Source organism: Oncorhynchus mykiss, chromosome 6 (genome assembly GCF_013265735.2).
Source record: "Oncorhynchus mykiss isolate Arlee chromosome 6, USDA_OmykA_1.1, whole genome shotgun sequence".
NCBI lineage: Eukaryota > Metazoa > Chordata > Actinopteri > Salmoniformes > Salmonidae > Oncorhynchus > Oncorhynchus mykiss.
In genome coordinates this window covers 49,061,222-49,087,228 of record NC_048570.1, presented here as the reverse complement: position 1 = coordinate 49,087,228, position 26,007 = coordinate 49,061,222, and the positions used below count along the sequence as shown (strand labels likewise).

At 40.0% G+C, this 26,007-nt stretch overlaps 2 protein-coding genes across 2 annotated transcripts in view; both read right to left on the bottom strand.

Moving 5' to 3' along the window:
• The window catches only part of qsox2 (quiescin Q6 sulfhydryl oxidase 2), a 57,649-nt gene extending 47,077 nt beyond the window's left edge, over positions 1–10,572 (bottom strand). Inside the window, exon 1 of the mRNA XM_021606671.2 lies at positions 10,143–10,572. Within this exon, the coding sequence (XP_021462346.2) occupies positions 10,143–10,416 (274 nt within the window). The 5' untranslated portion in view covers positions 10,417–10,572. The remainder of the gene's footprint in view (positions 1–10,142) is intronic.
• A 13,397-nt stretch (positions 10,573–23,969) lies between these two features.
• Positions 23,970–24,779, bottom strand: cmlc1 (cardiac myosin light chain-1). Its single transcript, XM_021606672.2, has one exon. The coding sequence runs from the start codon at positions 24,698–24,700 to the stop codon at positions 24,104–24,106; it is 597 nt and encodes a 198-aa protein (XP_021462347.2). The 5' UTR covers positions 24,701–24,779; the 3' UTR covers positions 23,970–24,103.
• Positions 24,780–26,007: the final 1,228 nt, after the last annotated feature.

Sequence of the window (26,007 nt, the reverse complement as noted above, 5' to 3'; positions counted from 1 at the left end):
TTGTTTTTGTTTTTCCATTGTACATAAATCAGACATTTTAATATTTTACATTGTCAATAGATAACACTTTCCTACCCCCTCCTCCAGGTTTGGTGAAAGGACCAACCCAGACCCTCTTGCCATGGGCAAGTTCCTTGATTGGTACCAGGAAGGGTGGGAGAACAACCTGAAGGTAATTCTCTTTGCACACAACAGCATCTAGGCCGAGTACGGGCGGGAACCGCAGCTGTTGAATGAGGCAAACAACACAATTGTATATACAATTATTGCATATACTGTAGTCTTATAAATTTGTGATCGACAGTGTTGTTTGACTATAGCTATTTTGTATAACGTACTTTTAGATCACTGAAACTCCACCTGATGTGGTGGAAGTTGTCGAACCAGATCACAACACCTTCGAGGACTACCTTCAGGCACAGACTGAGAAGGATGTGGAGATTTTTGACCAGGTAAAAATGATAGTCAGCTGTTAATTTATTTTCTTGCCCTCCAAGAGATATGTAAGAAATGTATTTGTAATATGAAATATAATTGCATGTAATTCCTGTCATCAATCAAGGTGAGACTGAACATGGACAAGGCGCAGGAGAAACAGAAGGAGAGCTACCGGAGCAGAATCAAGAAGGGGACCAAGTGCTGCGACATCCAGGAGAATTACTTGGTTTGGAAGAAGGACAAAGGGAAGGCGAGACCTGGGACACCATGCTACTCTTTCGCTACTAGCTGGGGTCACCACCTGTTAAAGTGAATATAAAAAAATCTCGATAACTACTTGCATTTGAACACAAAATAACCTGACACTAGTTTAAGTTTCCCTAACACTGATATGTTTCTCTTCCTAGGGTTACCTCGGTGGAAGCCAACAATCTTCTACAGTTGGAGAAGTTGGACGGTCGACCACTGGAAGCACTGACGCCCAAAAGACAAACTATGTTAAGCTTTGGTTGACATTTGAGATAGCAAGAAATGGTAGTTTTGCTAAACTTATAAAAACGTACCTCTTCAAATGACTTTAGGACCATCGACTGTCCGAGCCCCCCAGGAGGTATCCCATCCACCAGAACCAGTGAGTCCAAATCAGTCTGATTCTCTGTGCTCTGAGTCGGAGGGGGACCAGCTTGAGTTAGGCTATACCTTCCAAGTGTTGAAAAGTACATTTCTCCCATTTATAACACTGCACTAATCCATCAATTTTTTTCACAGTAAAGTGTAACCTGTGTGTTTGCTTGTTTAAGTCTCTGTCTCCTACCCTGTTCCCTTTAACTCTGCTCCTGTTCTCCAGGACCTAGGGGTTCTGCCCAACACCCAGACACGTATTCACCTGATGTCCTCCATTACCAACCACCCTCCAACTTTTCATTACGTCATCTACAGCTACTGTCATGATCTGCTAGGAAAGTTATCTTGCTCTATCATACTGAGCACATAATATGTGAGATACAAAGATTAACTAAAAACACTAGCACTGAACATACTCAGAACAAAGAGAGCATCATTGCCTGGACTTTGCAGTCTCCCTCTTCAAGTCCCCCTTCTGAGACTGGCTGCCTGTTGAGAACAAGTGACACCCACACAGCAACCACCTCTATATTCCACACAGCAGAATATTTCAGTCCATGATTGCCATGTGAGTGCACAACAATTCTGTGAGAAATGAATGGCCCAAAACTCTCAACGTTTGTGTTAAAATCTTAAATATAACAGGGTTGGTTTTCGCAGCTGTTTCACAAGGTGTTAATTATTGTAAGCTGTATGGTATCCTTTGATGCCATTTATTTGATCCACATTATTCATTGTTGGAGCCTAGTTACCTACAACAGATACATACATTTTAAACCACAAGGGTGTACTATGCGAAATAGAAAAGGAAAAAAAAAAATCAGAGGACTACTGAAATTAAATTATTTTAATGTAGATAAGGGAAGGGCACTTTTCACTTTTTATTTATTATATTTTATTCAAACATTAAGGTCAGTCAATACGGAACATTTCAAGAACGTTGAAAGTTATCTGCGGTCGCAAAAACCATCAAGCGCTATGATGAAACTGACTCTTATGAGGACCGCCACAGGAAAGGAAGACCGAGAGTTACCTCTGCTGCAAGGATACGTTCATTAGAGAGTGAGCAGCCTCAAAAATTGATCACAAATAAATGCCGCAGAGTTCAAGTAACAGACACATCTCAACATCAACTGTTCAGAGGAGACTGCATGAATCAGGCTTCCATGGTCGAATTGCTGCAAAGAAAGCACTACTAAAGGACACCAATAATAAGAAGAGACTTGCTTGGGCCAAGAAACACGAGCAATGGACCTTAGACCGTTGGAAATCTGTCCTTTGGTCTGATGAGTCCAAATTTGAGATTTTTTGTTGCAACCGGCGTGTCTTTGTGAGACGCAGAGTAGGTGAACGGATGATCTCAGCATGTGTGGTTCCTGCCGTGAAACATGGAGGAGGTGGTGTAATGGTGTTGGGATGATTTGCTGGTGACACTGTCTGTGATTTATTTAGAATTCAAGGCACACTTAACCAGCATGGCTACCACAGCTTTCTGCGGCAATAAGCCATGCCATCTGGTTTGCGCTTAGTGGGACTATCATTTGTTTTTCAACAGGACAATGACCCAAAACACACCTCCAGGCTGTGTAAGGGCTTTTTGACCAAGGTGAGTTGATGGACAATGCTGCATCAGATGACCTGGCCTCCACAATCACCCAGCAAGTGCTCTGCATATGTGGGAACTCCTTCAAGACTGTTTAGATTTTTTAAAACACTTTTTGGGGTACTGCATGATTCCATATGTGTCATTTCTTAGTGTTGATGTCTTCACTAATATTCTACAATGTAAGAAAATAGTAAAAATAAATAAAACGCCTTGAATGAGTAGGTATGTCCAAACGTTTGACTGGTACTGTACATGGATGACTATCTGAAAATGGCCTGAGGGGATGTAATTGTAAATTATGTAAATCATGCTGCTGTTGTCTTCAAGGACAGATGGTGTGACTTATCTTTAGCCACCCAGCACATAGCAACAAAGACGAGAACAGACAGCTTTACACTTAATGCTGGAACTGTGTGTGGGTCCAATTTTTCAAAAATATTTTGAAAAACCAAATTTACGGGTGTAAAAAAAACATTGCAATGTTCAAAACATTGCTCTGCATTACTGATAGAGCTCGGTGTGTGCCTACAATATACTGTTTATGGTGTTTATTTTAAAACATTGGCACTATTTTTAACAATGTTTGACCATTTTGAAGAGTGTGCAACTGAAGGGATTTGAAGTGTCAACAACTTTATTTACCAGGTGGGGTCTACAATGCAGTCTCCCCAAACAAATTCCAGAATAGAACTGATTGGTCACAGGGAATGCCATAAGATGACTGACTTACAATGGTCATACAAGGTGATTGAAAATGACTGTCATAAAAAAAAAGTGTACCAACAAGAAATAACATTTACTAAAACTAATTTACACAACAGTCAGTCACTGATTTCATCTTAACTTCTTATGGCTCAGGGGCAGTATTGAGTAGCTTGGATGAAAAGGTGCCCATATCAAATGGCCTGCTCCTCAGTCATAGTTGCTAATATTTGCATATTACTATTAATTATTGGATAGAAAACACTCTGAAGTTTCTAAAACTGTTTGAATTATGTCTGAGTATAACAGAACTCATATAGCAGGCAAAAACCTGAGAAATTCCACTTCCTGTTTTTTTTCTCCTGGAGGTGGCATATTTTCAACCAAGGTCTCATTGAAATTACAGCGAGATGTGGATGAGTTTTCACTTCCTACACCTCCCACTAGATGTCAGCAGTCAATAGAACTTTGTCTGATGACTAATGTGAAGGGGGGGTCGATTGACACAGGAGATAGTCACCACAGCCATGAGTGGACCATGCTTTCACCAGGGGAAGGACTTGCGTTCCACCGCTCATCTGAAGTAATTCTAATTCTCCGGTTGGAACGTTATTTAAGATATATGTAAACAACATTCTAAAGGTTGATTCAGTACATCGTTTGACATGTTTCTACTGACTGTTACGGAACTTTTGGACATTGTCACGTTATAGTGGACGCGCTTTGTGACTTTGGAATTGTTTACCAAACTCGCTAACCAAAGTAGCTAATTGGACATAAATAACGGACATTTTCGAACAAATCAAGTATTTATTGTGGACCTGGGATTCCTAGGACTGCATTCTGATGAAGTTCATCAAACATTTATCATGTATTTTCTGGTTTCTGTTGACTCCAACATGGAGGATAACTTGGCTTCTGTTCTGAGCACCGTCTCAGATTACTGCATGGGTTGCTTTTTCCGTAAACCTTTTTTGAAATCTGACACAGCGGTTGCATTAAGGAGAGGTATGTCTATAATTCCATGTGTATAACTTGTATTATCATCTATATTTATGATGAGTATTTCTGTTGAAACGATGTGGCTATGCAAAATCACTCAATGTTTTTGGAACTAGTGAATCTAACGCGCCAATGTAAACTCAAGATTTTTTTATATAAATATGAACTTTATCAAACAAAACATGTATTGTGTAACATGAAGTCCTATGAGTGTCATCTGATGAAGATAATTCAAGGTTAGTTATTAATTTTATCTTTATTTATGCTTTTTGTGAATGCTATATTTTGCTGGAAAATGGCTGTGCTTATTGTGGTTTGGTGGAGACCTAACAATCGTTTGTAGTGCTTTCGCTGAAAAGCCTATTTGAAATTGGACACTTGGGTGGGATTAACAACGAGAATAGCTTTAAAATTATATAAGACACATGTATGTTTTAGGAATTGTAATTATGAGATTTCTGTGGTTTTAATTTGGCGCCCTCTATTTTCACTGTTAGTTGTCATTTGATCCCGATATCGGGATTGTAGCCATAACAAGTTAAGGATTCGGGCAGAGCTGAACAGGAAGAGTGTAGGACAGTAGAAGGTGGGTTTGAAGGGCTAATATTGGATCATACTAGTCCTCAGATGAGCTATGGCCTGCATACTTTCAGTGTCCTCATTGCTGTTCTCTTCAATGGGGGAATGATTAGCTTTGCCCCAACATCAGCAAACATCCCCTCGATGGTGAATCCCTTGTCAGCCATGATACCATCTCCAGGCTCCAGTAACTCCACAATTCCCAACAGCCTTTTGATGTCTCGGTCAGAGAGTAGTTACGGTTCGCTGTAGAGCTCAGAGACAAAGGTAACTGCTGCACATGGGGCAATCTCGATTAGCCCTTTGAAGGTGTTAGTGTTCTTATAAAAGGAGAATATCTCAGACTGAAGAGTAAGGATGTTGAATTCTCACATTTTATTTCTGTGCATTCAATGATAACTCTGACGTCTGGACTGTGCTGTTGGAACTTGTCAGGCATCATCACAATCGCATGCTCTCTGGTCATCCAGATGGGCAATGAACCCAGGACTAGGAAAAGATAGTTGGCCCATGTGATGACTACACGGCTGACAGTAGGGACACTTGGGTGGGTTAACTGCCTCCTTCAGGAGCAGAACGACAGATTTTCACCTTGTCAGCTCGGGGGATACAATCTTGCAACCTAAAGGTTAACTAGTCCAACGCAATAACGACCTGCCTCTTGTTGCACTCCACAAGGAGACTGCCTGTTACGCGAATGCAGTAAGCCAAGGTAAGTTACTAGATATTATCTAGCGTGTCCTGCGTTGCGTATAATCTGACTGAGCATACAGGCATCTGACTGAGCAGTGGTAGGCAGAAGCAGGCACGTAAACATTCATTCAACCAGCACTTTCGTGCGTTTTGCCAGCAGCTCTTCGTTGTGCGTCAAGCATTGCGCTGTTTATGACTTCAAGCCTATCAACTCCCGAGATTAGGCTGGTGTAACCGAAGTGAAATGGCTGGCTAGTTAGCGCACGCTAATAGCGTTTCAAATGTCACTCGCTCTGAGCCTGTGGTTGTTTCCTTTGCTCTGCATGGGTAACGCTGCTTCAAGGGTGGCTGTTGTCGTAGTGTTTCTGGTCCGAGCCCAGGGAGGAGCGAGGAGAGGGACGGAAGCTATACTGTTAAACTTGCAATACTAAAGTGCCAATAAAAGCATCCAATAGGTTAATGAAATACAAATGGTATAGATGGAAATAGTCCTATAATAACTACAACCTAAAACTTCTTACCTGGGAATATTGAAGACTCGTGTTAAAAGGAACCACCAGCTTCTGAGCAAGGAACTCAAACATTAGCTTTCTTACATGGCATATATTGCACTTTTACTTTTCTCCAACACTTTGTTTTTGCATTATTTAAACCAAATTGAACATGTTTCATTATTTATTTGAGGCTAAATTGATTTTGATGTTTATTGATATTAAGTTAAAATAAGTGTTTATTCAGTATTGTTGTAATTGTCATTATTACACATTTTAAAAAATATATATTTAAACAATGTAATTGTCCGATTAATCACTATAAGGCTTTAGGTCCTATAGGTCCTCCACTATAGGTCCTCCAATAATCGGTATCGGCGTTGAAAAATCATAATCGGTCGACCTCTACTAGAGATGTCAGACAAGACCTTCACCTTCAATCCTAAAGCTAAATGGCAGCAATACAGGAATAACTTTCCTGTCCAATTAGCAATCCCATTCTCTGTCCATTGGACCAGCTTAGATGCAGTGAAAATCTCCAACTGGAAATGGGTATAGAATCGAAAATCTTCCTCAGAAGCACAGAATCTGTTGACTTGTAACTGAGGGGAGTGGCTTATTCTCCGTTTCTGGACTTGATGTTCGAGCTCTCTGATCCTTTCTGCTGCAGCATCCAGTGCACCTGTTGTTAAAAGTGACTTGACTAGATTACCCTGATTTAGATCATATTTTATTTATGGTTGGACATTGTTCATAATGTCTACATCAGGGACAGTGGTAAAATCAATAGGTGACCCCATTAAAGCCTAAGCACTGTGGATAAGTAGGATGGTAAACACTAATGAAAATGACACTATTCTTGTAAAATAGGTAGATAAACTCTATCCCCAAAAAATGAAAATGTAGGTTAGCTGACTTTACTTGAGTTACACAATGCCCAAACCGGACGTGTGTGTGCTCTACTTGATTTTGTCCCCCCACACCAAACGCAAACATGACAAGCAGGTTGAAATATCAAAACAGACTCTGAACCAATTATATTAATTTGGGGAAAGTTCGAAAAGCATTAATTGGTGCTATTTAGCTAGCTAGCTTGCGGTTGCTAGCTAATTTGTCCAGATATAAACAATGAGTTGATATTTCACCTGAAATGCACAAGGTCCTCTACTCCGACAATTAATCCACACATAAAACGGTCAACCGAATCGTTTCAAGACATCTCTCCTCCTTCCAGGCTTCTTTTACATGGCGATTGGCAACTAACTAAGAATGTGCATTACCAATGAGGAAATGGGAGAAGCAGGACTTGCAGAGCGCAGGACTTGCAGAGCGTTCTGCATCACAAATATAATCCATTTCTATTTTAGCACCTGGCAATGCAGACGCTCGTTGGCGCGCACGAGCAGTGTGGGTGCAATGATTGAAAAACATGTACGTGTACATTTATTTTGCAACGCTCGCGTACGCGATGCGACCGGTGTGGTCGGCTGGTTAGGCTAATCACTGGTCTACCTTTAATAGAACTAGTGTAACGTTAACCTAGCTCCTATTTTCATAATGTTTGAATGTTGCTAGAAATGGCAGCATTCTTTACATAGCTGATGTGTATTGACATAGAATTACATTAATATTATAATGCTGAATGTTAGACATAGGACGCAATGTGTATGTACATGGAGGAGTCGTCGTGTAGTTGTAGTTGGCTGCTGCAACCTCTAGAGAGACGTCCTCGTCCAGCTCTTCATCGGAAGAAGGAATGGGATGAATATCATCTCCGAAACCGGAGACAGGACAACTCTGATCTTTAGCCGTTTGCGACCAGCCGCAATGGTGTAGTCCGTTTGTGTTGAAATGTAGGCTACATACAAAGGTGGTACCACAGAGTATTAAACGTAGGGCATTCAACTCTTTTCACAAGCATGAACCAATTTTTTGCTCTCTTCCAAGTTTCTTGGAAAAGCATGGAAACTTATGTACGGGTGCTTTTGCCTGTTATTAGTACTGAGAAGTAAGATACAAAAACACTGACTTAGCCTCCACCATTGCTGTTTGTACTCAGAAACCAAGGAAGGGACTGGAATTATTCGTACCCAACAAAGGATGCTTCCGCATTCCAAAACGCAGAAGTATGATAAAGCCTTTAATACAAAGTTGAAGCTGTGTTTGCATACTCATACTAACCGCACTATTTGTGATATAAATTGAGGGTGCAGTATGCTTATTGGTCATAGTATGGTACGCCAAAAGTTCCCAGATGTTGTACTAAATACACCAAAATATCAAGTATACAAGCAGTGGACACTATTTCTGTGCTTTTAGAGCCCATAATGCAAAATGTTATCAGATTTGAAGTAAATGGCAGAAAATATTTAGCCGAAGTCCAACAAATTCATTGCTTTAAATAATTATGACATGTTAACAAAATGAGCAATGTAATAAAGTAATGACTTTTCAAATAAGTTACACGTTATGTTGGCAGACAATTTGTTAGCTACGCTATCCTTACAAACTGCATATCATTACAGCCTGTATGTGCCTGTATGTTAGCTAGCTACCTAATGTTAGTTGCCTACTAATACATCAAACTTGCCAGTATATTAATTATATGCTATTCAACTAACTACCCAACATTTATTGACTTGATTATTCACGTCATGCTTTAAGTGGTACAGTCGTTGTGCGTTCTCAATGGACATTGTTAATGAAGGGTACGTTTTCGTAAATTCACTCTGGATATCTACACCAATTTCAGAGCACTCTCGTCTAAGTGTGCCAGAACGCAGAATAACTGATGCATTTATGAAAGCTCAACACCCGTTGAATATGGCCGGTGTCAGTAAATATCTGCAAAAAGCATACTTAAATTGGTGCCAGCAGCAGTTACAGACATCAAGGCTATAGACAACATGAAAACAGCTTAATCAGCTCTGCTAGGGAGAGTGAAATGGTCAGAGTGAGGAGTTCTCTCATTTGTGTATGGAAGTAGCTAACAAGCTAGCCAACATTAGCCAGTTAACTTGGGTGCTTGACTGCCGTTGTGAGGTCAGAACACTCAGATCAACCCTACTCCTCGACCAGTGTCCAGTGTGCACTTTGAATGCTCTGAATTTACAAAACGCCAAGAGAGCACTCTGGCACTACAAATTGAATTTAGAAACACACCCGTAGTCGTAAAATGTCTAGCTAGTAATTTGTTAACTTGCTAACGAGCTAGCAAGAGGTTGCATAGCAACAGCATCAACTTCCAGTAGACAAGCGAAGAGCTAGTACACTCAACTGAAAGGATACCGTTCGTTTACAGTATACTAAAATTAACTAATAGTGTATAGTATTATATACACTCATTAAGTGTGCAGTATACAGTATGTTAAAACTGTTATTCAAACAACAAATGAGGTTGCCAAGTCACGTGGTGTAAGAGCTATTGAAATTTGAATATTGTGATCATGCACTTTGTTGACTGTTCTTTAACTAGTGTCAGTGCGCAAGGCTGTCTAAAAATAAGACCCTTGCAATGTTGTATAGCTTTTTTACTTTATAAAAGAGCCTCATCTGGTGTATGTAACGTTAGATCAAATCGTTCGCGACCTATTGAAGATTTAAGGTCCGAATATTCGGCAAATATCTCATCTCAAACCAACTTTAACCACGGTGTTAAACCGTACCATATGTTGACGGACTAGAAGAGCAGATGAGGGAGAAAAAAAACATCGAGATCCAAATAGCTACCGTTAGCTAAGAAAACATGCACGCAATAGCTAACATTATGATGCTTACCGTTATTGTTATTTGTAATGTTAGCTAACTAGTGTTTCACATTTTAATCCAAACTAAATTAAGGTAGCTACCAAACTAGCTAGTTATCAACCAGCTAATAATATTAGCCAGCTAACGTTGTTAGCTATCCGCTAAGAAGATAGCAGAAACACAACAGGGAGAGAATTTAGAAAAGGCTAGCAAACATTTTCTTTGACCGTGCTAGCTAGCTAAATATCCATAAGACTCACCTTTTACATCGCCAGCTAGTGCCTTCCAGGTAGGAGAGTACTGGATGCAGTGACCACACCATGATGAGTAGAACTGGACCAGCCAAGCTGTGGAAGAGTTGACCAAAGTCTGCTTGACAGTCGCGCTTGTCAGTATAACCACGGGGTCCTCCTCAGAATACAGCCGAGTGGTTAGAGACGGATTAAATAGAAACACAAAAATAATGCTCGTTTTGAACAATAAAAAAACTGTTTTTCGGAGCGAAGGGCAGCCGTCAACACACAGAGTCGCCATATCGTATAGACAATGTGGAGATGGAAAGCGAGAGGCTAAGGACGGACACGCCTGGTGCCAAAATTGATGACGTATATCGAGTGGAGACAAACGGATTCGGTTCAGTCAAAGATTTGTTAAACTAAACCAAGATATACCACAGCCTGTCATCTCCAATGGGAACGAATGAGCCATAGTGGGCAGAACAAGCAAGGTGGGCACTAGCTAGCGAGATCCTATTGGCTCGTTCTATCAGACATCTGCATATTTCCGTTAGGGAACGCCTCCTCTGTGAAGTGCGCGTGTGCAATAACCCAATTCGCCTTTGTACTCATTCTAAACAACACGATTTAAAACAAATAACATATTGTAGGGAATAGGAAACTGTATTGAGATCAAATGTTTCATCGATGAGAAAATGTGCAGAATGTCAGCCAAAATCCATCTCGTTCCTGCTTCCCCCACTGCCGGCCAGTGGGCTTCCTCTCTCAAAGCGGATGATTTATACATCCGTTAAAATATCTGTGATTGCGTTATCTGTGATAAAATATTGTGATTGCGAGGTTGGATGGAGAGCATTTGTGAACAGCAGTTTTCAGTTCTTTCCACAGATTCTCGATTGGATTCAGGTCTGGACTTTGACTTGGCCATTCTAACACCTGGATATGTTTATTTTTGAACCATTCCATTGTAAATTTTGCTTTATGTTTTGGATCATTGTCTTGTTGGAAGACAAATCTCCGTCCCAGTCTCAGGTCTTTTGCAGACTCCATCAGGTTTTCTTCCAGAATGGTCCTGTATTTGGCTCCATCCATCTTCCCATCAATTTTAAACATCTTCCCTGTCCCTGCTGAAGAAAAGCAGGCCCAAACCATGATGCTGCCACCACCATGTTTGACAGTGGGGATGGTGTGTTCAGCTGTGTTGCTTTTACGCCAAACATAACGTTTTGCATTGTTGCCAAAAAGTTCAATTTTGGTTTCATCTGACCAGAGCACCTTCTTCCACATGTTTGGTGTGTCTCCCAGGTGGCTTGTGGCAAACTTTAAACGACACTTTTTATGGATATCTTTAAGAAATGGCTTTCTTCTTGCCACTCTTCCATAAAGGCCAGATTTGTGCAATATACGACTGATTGTTGTCCTATGGACAGAGTCTCCCACCTCAGCTGTAGATCTCTGCAGTTCATCCAGAGTGATCATGGGCCTCTTGGCTGCATCTCTGATCAGTCTTCTCCTTGTATGAGCTGAAAGTTTAGAGGGACGGCCAGGTCTTGGTAGATTTGCAGTGGTCTGATACTCCTTCCATTTCAATATTATTGCTTGCACAGTGCTCCTTGGGATGTTTAAAGCTTAGGAAATCTTTTTGTATCCAAATCCGGCTTTAAACTTCTTCACAACAGTATCTCGGACCTGCCTGGTGTGTTCCTTGTTCTTCATGATGCTCTCTGCACTTTTAACGGACCTCTGAGACTATCACAGTGCAGGTGCATTTATACGGAGACTTGATTACACACAGGTGGATTGTATTTATCATCATTAGTCATTTAGGTCAACATTGGATCATTCAGAGATCCTCACTGAACTTCTGGAGAGAGTTTGGTGCACTGAAAGTAAAGGGGCTGAATAATTTTGCACGTCCAATTTTTCAGTTTTTGATTTGTTAAAGTTTGAAATATCCAATAAATGTCGTTCCACTTCATGATTGTGTCCCACTTGTTGATTCTTCACAAAAAAATACAGTTTTATATCTTTATGTTTGAAGCCTGAAATGTGGCAAAAGGTCGCAAAGTTCAAGGGGGCCGAATACTTTCGCAAGGCACTGTATCTCTTAACACCATCCATATTGGATTTCTATTTGCTATGCATTTTTCAACTGTGCTGTGAGGTTTCACAAAAGTTCTGAACCTTTCTATTCTCATTGTTCCTACAGATTGTAAATTGAAAATAAATATTTTTGCTAAAAGTATTATTATATTACTGATCGACTGACTATGACTTTTCAGATCGCCCAGTAGTGATGTTAGCTCCAGATAAATATTGCAATTCTTCAACCGTTCCTGGACCTGTGACCAAAAACAAGCTACATATGGACAGTACCAAAACAAATTATCTAATGATTCTGCCACTTCGCAGTAAAATCTGCAGTGCTGGGAAGGTTGTATCCCCCATATAAATAACATTCTGTTGGTTGCAAGAATTCTGTATAATAATTTAAATTGAAAAATGCAACATTTCGAATAGGGTGTCGTTTTGCGTATCAGTTCATAAACCATGTGCCATGGAATCGGTACATCAAAAATCTCTTCCCAACTATTTTGCAATCTATATGGCACAGCTGTACATTTTTTTGGTCCTTAAATTAAATGAAACTAGTATAGACAAATTCCTTACTTTTTCCCCCTTCCACTTTCCTCTTCCATTTTTTGCGGTAATGCTGCAATTAGTTGGTTGTAATTTTGGGTAGAACTTGGTTCTATTTTTGATGCATGATGTGCTTCAAGTCCAGCCTCATCTCCTCATTGGTTTTTAAGAGCATATACCCACGTGGGTGATTGAAAGCTGAACTGAGGTCCATAATCCAGTCGGTTGTAGTAATGCACCTTAATATTGGTTGCTAACCTCCATATGAAGTCCACAGAAGAAGAGATTACTAGAAACTAACTAAGTTTACCCTTTTATCTATGGATTAATTATCGGAGTAGAGAACACACAATTTTGTGTGACTCAGAAAGGGTAAAATTCTGAAAAATCCAGGAAAAAATGCCCAACCCTCTTCATGGAGAGCTATCCTCCTAAAAGGTTTTCACTTCATTCCTTACCTAACCTACTTGTACACATTCAGTACAGAACGATCCACTGTACACAACCATATTTTTAACCAATAAAAAAGCAGTTGGTCAAAGTCAATAACGTCACCCTCTCTATGTGAACAAATGTCCTGATAACAATGCCTCCATGCAGAGTCAAAGCTGTATTAGAGGAACTCTCAGTACCACCAATGATTAAGTTATGGGGGTGATTGATAGAAGTCATGGTTACCTGCAGGAAGTCCCCAGTGTGCTGGGCATAGAGAAGAGCCATGTACTTGGAACAGAGTGGACTCCTGTAGCTCCTATCTCTGTCAACTAAGCAGTTAAACAACTTCCCCACCACATAAATCAAACTAAATCCAATCAAATGTTATTGGTCACATAAACTTATATAGTAGATGTTATTGTGCGTGTAGCAAAATGCTTGTGTTACTAGCTCCAGTAGTTCACAACAATACACACAAATCTCAAAGTAAAATAATTAAGAAATATAAATTTTAGGACGAGTAATGTCGGAGTTGCATTGACCAGAATACAGTATATACTGTACATATGAAATGAGTAAAACAGTATGTGTCACGGCTGATTTCCTCCTCTTCGTCTGAAGAGGAGGTGTAGCAGGGATCGGACCAAAATGCAGCGTGGTAAGTGTCCATAGTAGATTTTAATGAATAAACCGAAACAGTACAAAACAATAACTGAAACGTGAAAAACCGAAACAGTACCGTGTGGTGAAACAAACACAGACACGGAAACAATCACCCACAAAGTACCCACAGAATATGGCTGCCTAAATATGGTTCCCAATCAGAGACAACAATAGACAGCTGCCTCTAATTGAGAACCAGTCTTGGCAACCATAGACATACAATATACCTAGAAAGGGAACAGCCCCATAAACATACAAAACCCCCAGACAAGATAAAAACACATACATCACCCATGTCACACCCTGACCTAACCAAAATAACAAGGAAAACAAAAATACTAAGGTCAGGGTGTGACTGTATGTAAACATTATTATAGTGACCAGTGTTTCATTATTAAAGTGACCAGTGATTCCATGTCTATGTACATAGGGCAGCAGCCTCTAAGAGTTGAGTAACCAGGAGGTAGCTGGCTAGTGACAGTGACTAAGTTCAGGAGAGGGTACTGGGTGGAGGTCGGCTAGTGATGGCCATTTAACAGTCTGATGACCTTGAGATAAAAGCTATTTTTCAGTCTTTCGGTCCCAGCTTTGATGCACCTGTACTGACCTTGCCTTCTGGATGATAGGCCGTGGCTCGGGGGGTTGATGTCCTTGATGATCTTTTTGACCTTCCTGTGACATTGGGTGTTGTAGGTGTCCTGGAAAGTGGGCCTTCATGGAAGAGGGATGGAGAGAGAGATGGTTAGAGGTCATTCTCTTTTATTGTAACTGCACAAAAACTGCCAGAGTAAAAGTAATCAATTCTGTATTTCAAAAAGACTGTCTCTAGTAATTAGTTAGCGTTGTACAATATTCACTATTTAGTTCAGAGTTTGAGCTCTCTTGGCTCCCCCTCATCCCATCGCAATCAAGGGCCTCTTCCCCAAAGAGGGCCTTCCCTGTCTGTTCTCAATCTCACCCTGCCTCTCCCTCCTCCGCCACTCCCTCCCAGTCATGCTGGTTTTCCAAATCCTTCTCCTCTACTAACCCCTCGTTAACTTAGCTAGCTAGCTACAATACTCTTGGATAAACCAGAGATATTGGCAATGTTTAAATGTGGTTAAACATTAGCTAACGTTAGCTAACCAGCTAGTTAGGTTCCAAGCTAGCTGCTAGCTGACGCTAACCTAGCTTCCCTAATCAATAGCTTGCTTTAATAACAGAAGACTAAATAATAACCTACTTCAAATTCAATATTGAAATCATAGTTGATTAGTTGGTGTCGGGAATAATGATTTGCTCAAGGAGTGGAACATGCTGAGCCCAAGGATAAGGCAAACAACTTCTAAATTTAAAGGTTTAATTGACAGACATAATGAAGACCGACACTTTCCTCTGAGAGGTTTGTAGTAATCTGCTCATCCTTATCTCTGTTCGCTCACCAACTGCCTCCCTGGTCAAAACATAAGTCAACTTGCAAGGCCAGTGTGAACAATGGAGTAGACATCTCTAACACTTTAAAGTGCTTAGCTGAATTACAGCCATTGGCCTTAGCCCCAGGAATGTCACTTAGGGCATTAAATGCTGTTTTATGGTGACCCCACTTGCTGTTTTATGGTGACCACTACCCTCCACCTAATAAAGCATTTATAATGGATTAGTAAATAGTGTAGTCATAATTTATTAATCATTACTCCCACATTTGTAAATGTTAGTAACCTAGTTATTCACAAATGTATAAACATCAAGTATTTAATAATCATTCATCAATTAATTCATTACATTTTAAATATAGGTCCTTATAAACCATTTATGAATCATTAGTTAAATATTTTTTGCGTGGCCTCATCTAAAGTGTGGGCTATTTATACTTTCTAAATACTTTATAAGTGTTTTGAGTGACCAGTGCAGTTTCTCACAAAAAGATGGACATGCCATTGGCAGACAACATGACACCTAGAAGACATCCTTAAACAATAAGCACATAATACAGAGGATGTTTAAAGGTCCAATGCAGCTGTTTTTAATCTCAATATGAAATCATTTCAGGGTAACAGTTAATTGCCTTACTGTGATTGTTTTCAATTAAAATGGTCAAAAAGAAACAAAAATAGCTTCTTAGCAAAGTGTAATTTCTCAAGTAAGAATTTAGCTAGGACTGTCTGTCAGTGGTCTGAGTGGGGAAGGGAAAACTGAAAATTAGCTGTTATTGGCAGAGAGGTTTGAAACTCTCTTTCTTATTTGTCCATTTACTAATTTACTGCATGGTGATGTCACTATGGAAGGCCAAAACTCCATCCTACCAAAACAGACAGAAATCTTTCAAACAGCTCTTACTGAGGGCATAATCACAATTTTCATAATTTCACAGTATTATTCCAACTTTATAGTGTGGAAATATACAATGAGATCCAAAAGTATTGGGACAGTGACACTTCTTTTGTTTTGCTCGGTTCTCCAGCACTTTGTATGATACAATGACTATGAGGTTAAGGTGTAGACTGTCAGCTTTAATTTGAGGATATTTCCATCCATATCGGGTGAACTGTCTGGAAATTACAGCACTTTTTGTACACAGTCCCCTCATTTAGAGAATCAAAAGTAATGGAAGGAATTCACTTATGTGTATTAAAGTAGTGAAAAGTTAAGTATTTAGTCCCATATTCATAGTATGCAATGACTACATCAAGCTTGGGACTACACATTTGTTGGATGCGTTTGCTGTTTGTGTTGGTTGTGTTTCAGATTATTTTGTGCCTATAACACATGAATGGTAAATCATGTATTGTCTCAATTTGGAGTCACTTTCATTGTAAATAAGAATAATTGTAAATAATGATGAGTGAGAAAGTTACAGATGCATAAATATCATACCTCCAAAAATGCTAACCTCCCCTGTTATAGTAATGGTGAGAGGTTAGCATCTCTTGGGGTATCACTTTTTGTGCATCTGTAACTTTCTCACTCATCATTATTCATAATTCATTCAGGATTAGCCGTAATCATGGTAGCATCCACATTAATGTAGAAATGTTTAGGAACATATTCTATTCTTCTTTACGATATAAGTGATTCCAAAATGAGTCAATACATTATTCCAAACTAATTTTGCTCACTGGGTTACCTTGTGCATCCTGCAAAACTTATGAGTTAGGGCTTTACACCTCCTGCTATAATGTGGATAAAGAGTTACTTGTCAAACAGAACACATAGGATGTTCTTTAACCTCTTTGGGATAAGGGGCAGCATTTTCACTTTTGGATAAATAACGTGCCCAATTTCAACTTCCTGCTACTCATGCCAAGAATATAAGATATGCATATTATTAGTAGATTTGGATAGAAAACACTCTGAAGTTTCTAAAACTGTTTGAATCATGTCTGTGAGTATAACAGAACTGATGTAGCAGGCAAAACCCCGAGGACCAACCGTTCAGATCTTTTTTTTTTTTTAGGTCTGTGTCTGTTCAGTGAGTCTCGTTGGCAAACGATATTTCTTAGGTACTGGTTTTCAGTTCCTACCGCTTCCACTGGATTTCACCAGTCTTTGGAATTTGGTTGAGGTTATTCCTTTGTGCAATGAAGAAGTAGGCCATCTAGGAACTGGGTAACACTGTTGAGAGTGAGCAAGATGTGAAAAGTAGCATGGTTTGTTGTCTTCCTGTATTGAACACAGATTGACCCGTCTACAATTTGATAGATTATTAACGTTTAAAAATACCTAAAGTTGCATTACAAAAGTAGTTTGAAATATTTTGGCAAAGTTTTGAAATATTTTTTAGTGACGTTGCGTTTTTTGGAAGCTGTTTTTTTTTTGATCAAACACACTTTATAAATTGACATTGGGATATATATGGACGGAATTAATCGGAAAAAAGGACCAATTGTGATGTTTATGGGACATATTGGAGTGCCAACAAAAGAAGCTCGTCAAAGGTAATGCATGTTTTATATTTTATTTCTACATTTTGTGTAGCGCCTGCAGGGTTGAAATATGCTACCCTCTTTGTTTACTATTGTGCTATCATCAGATAATAGCTTCTTATGCTTTCGCCGAAAAGCCTTTTTAAAATCTGACATGTTATCTTACATGTGTGATTTAATGAGTTTGATTTTTATATCATTTTAAAAAATTTGCCGCGCTGCATTTTCCCGTGTTTTTTGCCCAAGTGGGACGCAACCGTCCCCTATACCATAAGAAGGTAATGGAAGCCTATCAAATATTATCCTGTTAGAATCAGGAATTCCCCAGGGTAGCTGTTTAGGCCCCTTACTTTTTCAATTTTTACTAATTACATGCAACGGATTTTGAGCAAAGCCAGAGTTTCTATGTATGCGGATGACTCAACACTATACACGTCAACTACTACCGTGACTGAAATGACTGCAACACTCAACAAAGAGCTGCAGTTGGTTTCAAAGTGGGTGGCAAGGAATACTTTATTAGAGGTCGACCGATTATGATTTTTCAACACCTATACCGATACTGATTATTGGAGGACCAAAAAAAAAACGATACCGATTAATCAGCCGATTTTTCAAATGTATTTGTAATAATGACAATTACAACAATACTGAATGAACACTTATTTTAACTTAATATAATACATCAATAAAAATAAATTTTGCCTGAAATAAATAATGAAACATGTTCAATTTGGTTTAAATAATGCAAAAACAAAGTGTTGAAGAAGAAAGTAAAAGTGCAATATGTGCCATGTAATAAAGCTAACGTTTAAGTTCCTTGCTCAGAACATGAGAACATATGAAAGTTGGTGGTCCATTTTATTTATTTATTTATTTTTATTTTATTTATTTTACCTTTATTTAACCAGGGAGGCAAGTTGAGAACAAGTTCTCATTTACAATTGCGACTTGGCCAAGATTTAAACATAAGACTTCAATATTCCAAGGTAAGAGGTTTTAGGTTGTAGTTAATATAGTATTTATAGGACTATTTATCTCTATACCATTTGTATTTCATATACCTTTGACTATTGTATGTTCTTAAAGGCACTTTAGTATTACCAGTGTAACAGTATAGCTTCCGTCCCTCTCCTCGCCCCTACCTGGGCTCGAACCAGGAACACATCGACAACAGCCACCCTCGAAGCAGCGTTACCCATGCAGAGCAAGGGGAACAACTACTCCAAGTCTCAGAGCGAGTGACGTGTGAAACGGTATTAGCGCGCACCCCGCTAACTAGCTAGCCATTTCACATCAGTTACACTAGCCTAATCTCGGGAATTGATAGGCTTGAAGTCATAAACAGCTCAATGCTTGAAGCATTGCAAAGAGCTGCTGGCAAAACGCATGAAAGTGCTGATTGAATGAATGCTTACGAGCCTGCTGCTGCCTACCATCGCTCAGTCAGACTGCTCTATCAAATATCAAATCATGGACTTAATTATAACATGACACACAGAAATACGAGCCTTTGGTCAATAATATGAATCTGGAAACTATCATTTCGAAAACAAAACGTTTATTATTTCAGTGAAATACGGAACCGTTCGGTATTTTATTTAACGGGTGGCATCCCTAAGTCTAAATATTCCTGTTACATTGTACAACTTTCAGTTTTATGTCATAACTACGTAAAATTCTGGCAAATTAGTTCGCAATGAGCCAGGCTGCCCAAACTGTTGCATATACCCTGACTCTACATGCAATGAACGCAAGAGAAGTGACACAATTTTACCTGGTTAATACTGCCTGCAAAACTGGATTTTTTTTAGCTAAATATGCAAGTTTAAAAATATATACTTCTGTGTATTGATTTTAAGAAAAGCATGGGTGTTTATGGTTAGGTACAGTTGTGCAACGATTGTGCTTTTTTCGCAAATGCGCTTTTGTTAAATCATCCCCCTGCGTTGCATCGATTATATGCAACACAGGACACCCTAGATAAACTAGTAATATCATCAACCATGTGTAGTTAACTAGTGATTATGATTGATTGATTGATTGTTTTTTATAAGATAAGTTTAATGCTAGCTAGCAACTTATCTTGGCTACTGCATTCACGTAACAGGCAGGCTCCTCGTGGAGTGCAATGTGAGGCAGGTGTTTAGACCGTTGGACTAGTTAACTGTAAGGTTGCAAGATTGAATCCCGGAGCTGACAAGGTAAAAATGTGTCGTTCTGCCCCTGAACAAGGCAGTTATCTCACCGTTCCTAGGCTGTCATTGAAAATAAGAATGTTAAATAAAGGTTTAAAACTAAAAAACTAAAATCGGAAAATTGGTGTCCAAAAATACCGATTTCCGATTGTTATGAAAACTTGAAATCGGCCCTAATTAATCGGCCATTCCGATTAATCGGCCGACCTCTACCCTAAATATTTCTGAAACTAAAAGCACTGTATTTGGAACAAAACACTCACTAAACCCTAAACCTCAACCAAATCTTGTAATAACTCATGTGGAAATTGAGTGAGTTGAGATGACTAAACTGCTTAGAGTAACACTAGATTGTAAACTGTCATGGTCAAAACATATTGATGCAAGGAAAATTGCAATTGGCTCAGAACAGGGCAGCACGGCTGGCCCTTGGATGTACACAGAGAGCTAATATTTATAATGTCAATCTCTCCTGGTGGAAAGTGGAGGAGATACCTACTTCATCACTACTCCTTATTCATGAGAGGAACTGACATGTTAAATGCACCGAGTTGTCTGTCTAAACTAGTGGCACACATCTCGGATACTCATGCATACCCCACAAGACATGCCACAAGAGGTCTCTTCACAGTCTCCACACACACACACACACACACACACACACACACACACACACACACACACACACACACACACACACACACACACACACACACACACACACACACACACACACACACACACACACACACACACACACACACACACACAGAGATTTAGTACTGTAGATATGTGGTGGTGGAGTTGGGGCTTGAGGGCACACAGTGTGTTGTGAAATCTGTGAAGGTATTGTAACATTTTAAACTGCCTTAATTTTGCTGGACCCCATGAAGAGTAACTATTGCTTTGGCATAAACTAATGGGGATCCATAGTAAATACAAATACAAATACAAATTGAGATGGTTTGGGATGAGTTGGACCTACAGAGTGAAGGAAAAGCAGCCAACAAGTACTCAGCATATGTGGGAACTCCTTCAAGACTGCTGGAAAAGCATTCCTCATGAAGCTGGTTGAGAGAATGCCAAGAGAATGCAAAGCTGTCATCAAGGCAAAGGGTGACTACTCTGAAGAATCTAAAATGTTAAATATATTTAGATTTGTTTAACAGTTCTTTGGTTTACTACATGATTCCGTATGTGTTATTTCATAGTTTTGATGTCTTCACTGTTATTCTACAATGTAGAGAATAGTAAAAAATAAAGAAAAACCCTGGAATGGTTTGTTGTGTCCAAACTTTTGACTGGTACTGTAAGTATTCAGAGGGCATGTTGTCCGGACCTCTGGCAGTCTCTATGGGGGTACCACAGGGTTCAATTCTCGGGACTCTTTTCTCTGTATATATCAATGATGTCGCTCTTGCTGCGGGCGATTCCCTGATCCACCTCTACGCAGACGACACCATTCTGTACACTTCTGGCCCTTCCTTGGACACTGTGCTAACTAACCTCCAAACGAGCTTCAATGCCATACAACACTCCTTCCGTGGCCTCCAACTGCTCTTAAACGCTAGTAAAACCAAATGCATGCTTTTCAACCATTCGCTGCCCGCACCCGCCCGCCCTACTAGCATCACCACCCTGGATGGTTCCGACCTAGAATATGTGGACAATTATAAATACCTAGGTGTCTGGCTAGACTGTAAACTCTCCTTCCTGACTACAATCCAAAATCAAATCTAGAATCTGCTTTCTTTTTCGCAACAAAGCCTCCTTCACTCACGTCGCCAAACTTACCCTAGTAAAACTGACTATCCTACCGATCCTCGACTTCGGCGATGTCATCTACAAAATAGCTTCCAACACTCTACTCAGCAAACTGTATGCAGTCTATCACAGTGTCATCCGTTTTGTTACCAAATCACCTTATACCACCCACCACTGCGACCTGTATGCTCTAGTCGGCTGGCACTCGCTACATATTCGTCGCCAGACCCACTGGCTCCAGGTCATCTATAAGTCTATGCTAGGTAAAGCTCCGCCTTATCTCAGTTCACTGGTCACGATAACAACACCCACCCGTAGCACACGTTCCAGCAGGTATATCTCACTGATCATCCCCAAAACCAACACCTCATTTGGCCCCCTTTCCCTCCAGTTCTCTGCTGCCAGTGACTGAAACTAATTGCAAAAATCACTGAAGTTGGAAACTTTCATTTCCCTCACCAACTTTAAACATCAACTATCTGGGCAGCTAACCGATCACTGCAGCAGTACATAGTCCATCTGTAAATAGCCCACCCAATCTACCTACCTCATCCCCATACTGTTTTATTTTATTTACTTTTCTGCTCTTTTGCACACCAGTATCTCTACTTGCACATCATCATCTGCTCATTTATCACTCCAGTGTTAATCTGCTAAATTTTAATTATTCGCTCCTATGGCCTATTTATTGCCTACCTCCTCATGCCTTTTGCACACACTGTATATAGACTTTCTTTTTTTCTACTGTGTCATTGATTTGTTTGTGTTATTGTCTTGTTTATTGTTTACTCCATGTGTAACTCTGTGTTGTTGTCTGTGTCACACTGCTTTGCTTTATCTTGACCAGATACTTGTTCTCAACTAGCCTACCTGGTTACATAAAGGTGAAATAAAAAAATAAATACAAAAATAATAAATTCACACCCCTGAGTCAAAACATACTAGAATCACCTTTGGCAGTAATTACAGCTGTGAGTCTTTATGGGTAAGTCTCTAAGAGCTTTGCACACCTGGATTGTACAATGTTTGCACTTAAAAAAAAAAAAAAATTATTCATCAACTCTGTCAAGTTGGTTGTTGATCATTGCTAGAAAGCCATTTTCAAGCTTTGTCATCGATTTTCAAGACGATTTAAGTCAAAACCATAACTAGGCCACTCAGGAACATTCAATGTCACAAGCAACTCCAGTGTATATTTGGCCTTGTGTTTTAGGTTACTGTCTTGCTGAACAGAGAATGTGTCTCCAAGTGTCTGTTGGAAAGCAGACTGAACCAGGTCTTCCTCTAGGATGTTGGTTGTGCTTAGCTCTTTTCTGTTTTATTTATCCTAAAACAACTCCTTAGACCTTGCCGATGACAAGCATACCCATAACATCACCACGCTTGAAAATATTCTTGAAAATATAAAGAGTGGTATATACAGTATTGTATTCAGGACATAAAGTTAATTTCGTTACCACATTTTTCCAATTTTACATTAGTGCCCTATTGCAAGAATGCATGTTTAGGAATATTTTTATTCTGTACATGCTTCCTTCTAACAATAGGTGCCCTTCTTTGCGAGGCATTGGAAACCTCCCTGGTCTTTGTGGTGGAATCTGTGGTTGAAATGTATTGCTCGACTGAGGGACCTTACAGATATTGTATGTGTGGGGTACAGAGATGGGGTAGTCAGTTAAAAATCATGTTAATTAACACTATTATTGCACACAGTGAGTGAGTCCATGCAACGTATCATGGGATATGTTAAGCAAACTTTACTCCTGAACTTATTTAGGCTTGCCATAACAAACGTGGGGACCTTGGCTTCAAGAAGGCGCATTGTCGACAGCGCCCTACAACATGCCTCAGATTGAATCCTGGCCTATGATCTATTGTGACTTTTTCAAAAATATAGCAAATCCTAGACCTTGTTGTGACATGTGGGGTATCAATAAGTCTGGAGCTCTGGAAAGCAGCTGGTGTGTGATCTGTCCCTGTAGGAAGCCTGTGATTTACTCACAAACCCAACTCTCACACTTACTAATTGATGTCATGTACTGTATTTATACAAAGTCCGTATTGTGACTTATTTGGTTTTGAATCAGACACTAAATGGGTTTCAACAGCTTGTCTTTACCGGAGAGACATTCTGACAGTATTTCTCAGCAGTGACCGTATTTCACCAAACCTAGCCAACTTTGGAGGCTTATATCTACTGCTGCTGTTGCTTTTTAAACAGTATTTCTCAAAAAATGACTGAACACACCTAGAATGATGGGCATTTATTTAGGAATCAACATTGTTCAGCATACAGACAGAAAGGGCAATATATGTTCCATTCAGTCCTTTGAGCCAGGCAATGTTAAAGTAGAATTTGTAATGTGACTCAAGAAAGAGCAGCTCACGTAGAGAGGATGTGTTTGACAAATTCGGTGTAATTGATATGGCCACTTGAGTCCTCTTGTCCGATCATGAGTTGGTCCACTTCGCTCTCCATCAGCTTCTCCCCAAGGGTAGCCAAAACGTGCCTGAGCTCGGCCCCCATCACCGTGCCATTCCCCTCTTTGTCGAATACTCTCAGACCCTCCACAAAGTCCTCAAAGGTCCCTGTCTCCTTGGTTCGGGAGATATGCTGCAGCATGGGCAGGAAAGTCTCAAAGTCCACCAGCTTGGAATTCATCTCCTCAGCCTTGGGCTTGCCCAGCAGCTTCAGCACATCAGTGTTGGTGGGGTTATGACCCAAGGCCCGCATTAGGTCTCCGCACTGGGCGTACCTGATCTTCATCTCGCCCGTCGGTGTTTCATCGAACAAGGTGAACGCCTCCTTGAACTCCTCAATCTGGTCCAGCGTGAAATCTAGAATGATACTCTTGAGGTCCACCTCAGGCTCCTTGGGAGGCTCAGGCACAGGGGCCTTTGCTGGCTCTGCCTTGGCCTCTGCTTTGGGCTCTGGTTTCTTAGGCTCTACTTTCTTGGGTTCCACTTTTTTCGGGGCCATGTTGCCAGTATACCTACTGCCACGTCAATGTGTGCGGATGTGAGGAGAGAACAAGCGAGTGATACAGGGCACACTGTGCAAGCCTCTAGAGCTTTTATACTGTTCTTAGTGCGTATAAGATAAGGGTTATCTAAACCAGTACACTGACGCCTATAAAAGGAATAAACTTTAAATAGAACCACTTACCGTTCACTTCACAATGGAACTTTTCCAGCAGCTGTCAAGATAGAGAGATTTATTACACGAGACAGAAATGTTCCTTCTGCTTTTTATCCAACCCACTGACACACACACACACACACACACACACACACACACACACACACACACACACACACACACACACACACACACACACACACACACAAGGTTGGAGAGCCAGTCAAGCCATCGACAATTCTACACATTGGGGTTCAATTAGGATTTTGGAGGTTGGCTCTACCCTAATTTCCAAAATGACACCTTAGTTCAACTGCTCACTCAACATTGACTTGATTTTCAAAGGTACAGTGCATAAAACATTTCATACTAAAAGTATTTTGAGAACAGTATTTTGACCACATATTAAACCATTCAATATTTCCTTCATGGTCCTTCAAACCTGCTAGTGCAATTTTTTTCCAAGGTTAAAATTAATTGACAGTAATTACACATAAAAAAATGAAGGGTCACACTTTAAACAAGGTATATCCAATAACGCTTAATAAAGCCCTTATAAGCCCTTTTAAGGCCACCAATAATGCGTCACAAATTATTTAGAAGCTAATGTCTACCATACCATCCTCACGTCTTTTGCTTTGTCATATGTGGCATAAGCCTTATACTACCCTTTTATATAGTTCAACATCTGCTTGTAAATGCTTCAGGCCTTATGAAGGGCTTATGATGGCTTCATAAGGTATCATTTGCTTACTGTGACCACAAAAAAAAGAAAATATATCTTGTGCATAAGCACTTGACCACCAAAACTCAATTGGTTTCAGGCTGAGAAGTGAGAAGATAGGGCAGGAATGAGGCAAGCGATATCCCAGGAGCAAGAGTGGCTTTGAGCCGTTGAGAGAGAGAGAGAGAGAGAGAGAGAGAGAGAGAGAGAGAGAGATAGAGAGAGAGAGAGAGAGAGAGAGGCCTACTGGGTGTCTGGCATACATCTCTGTTGATGGAGCTGCTATTTCGGTGATATGAGCTCAGCTCGTAAAGGACTGATAGGAACCATCCACATTCCAGACGATCCCCGTATTGTCAGCCTCGATCAATTCCCTTTTCTAAACACTTGAAAGCCCATCTCAATCAAATGTGAGTCTCCCTAA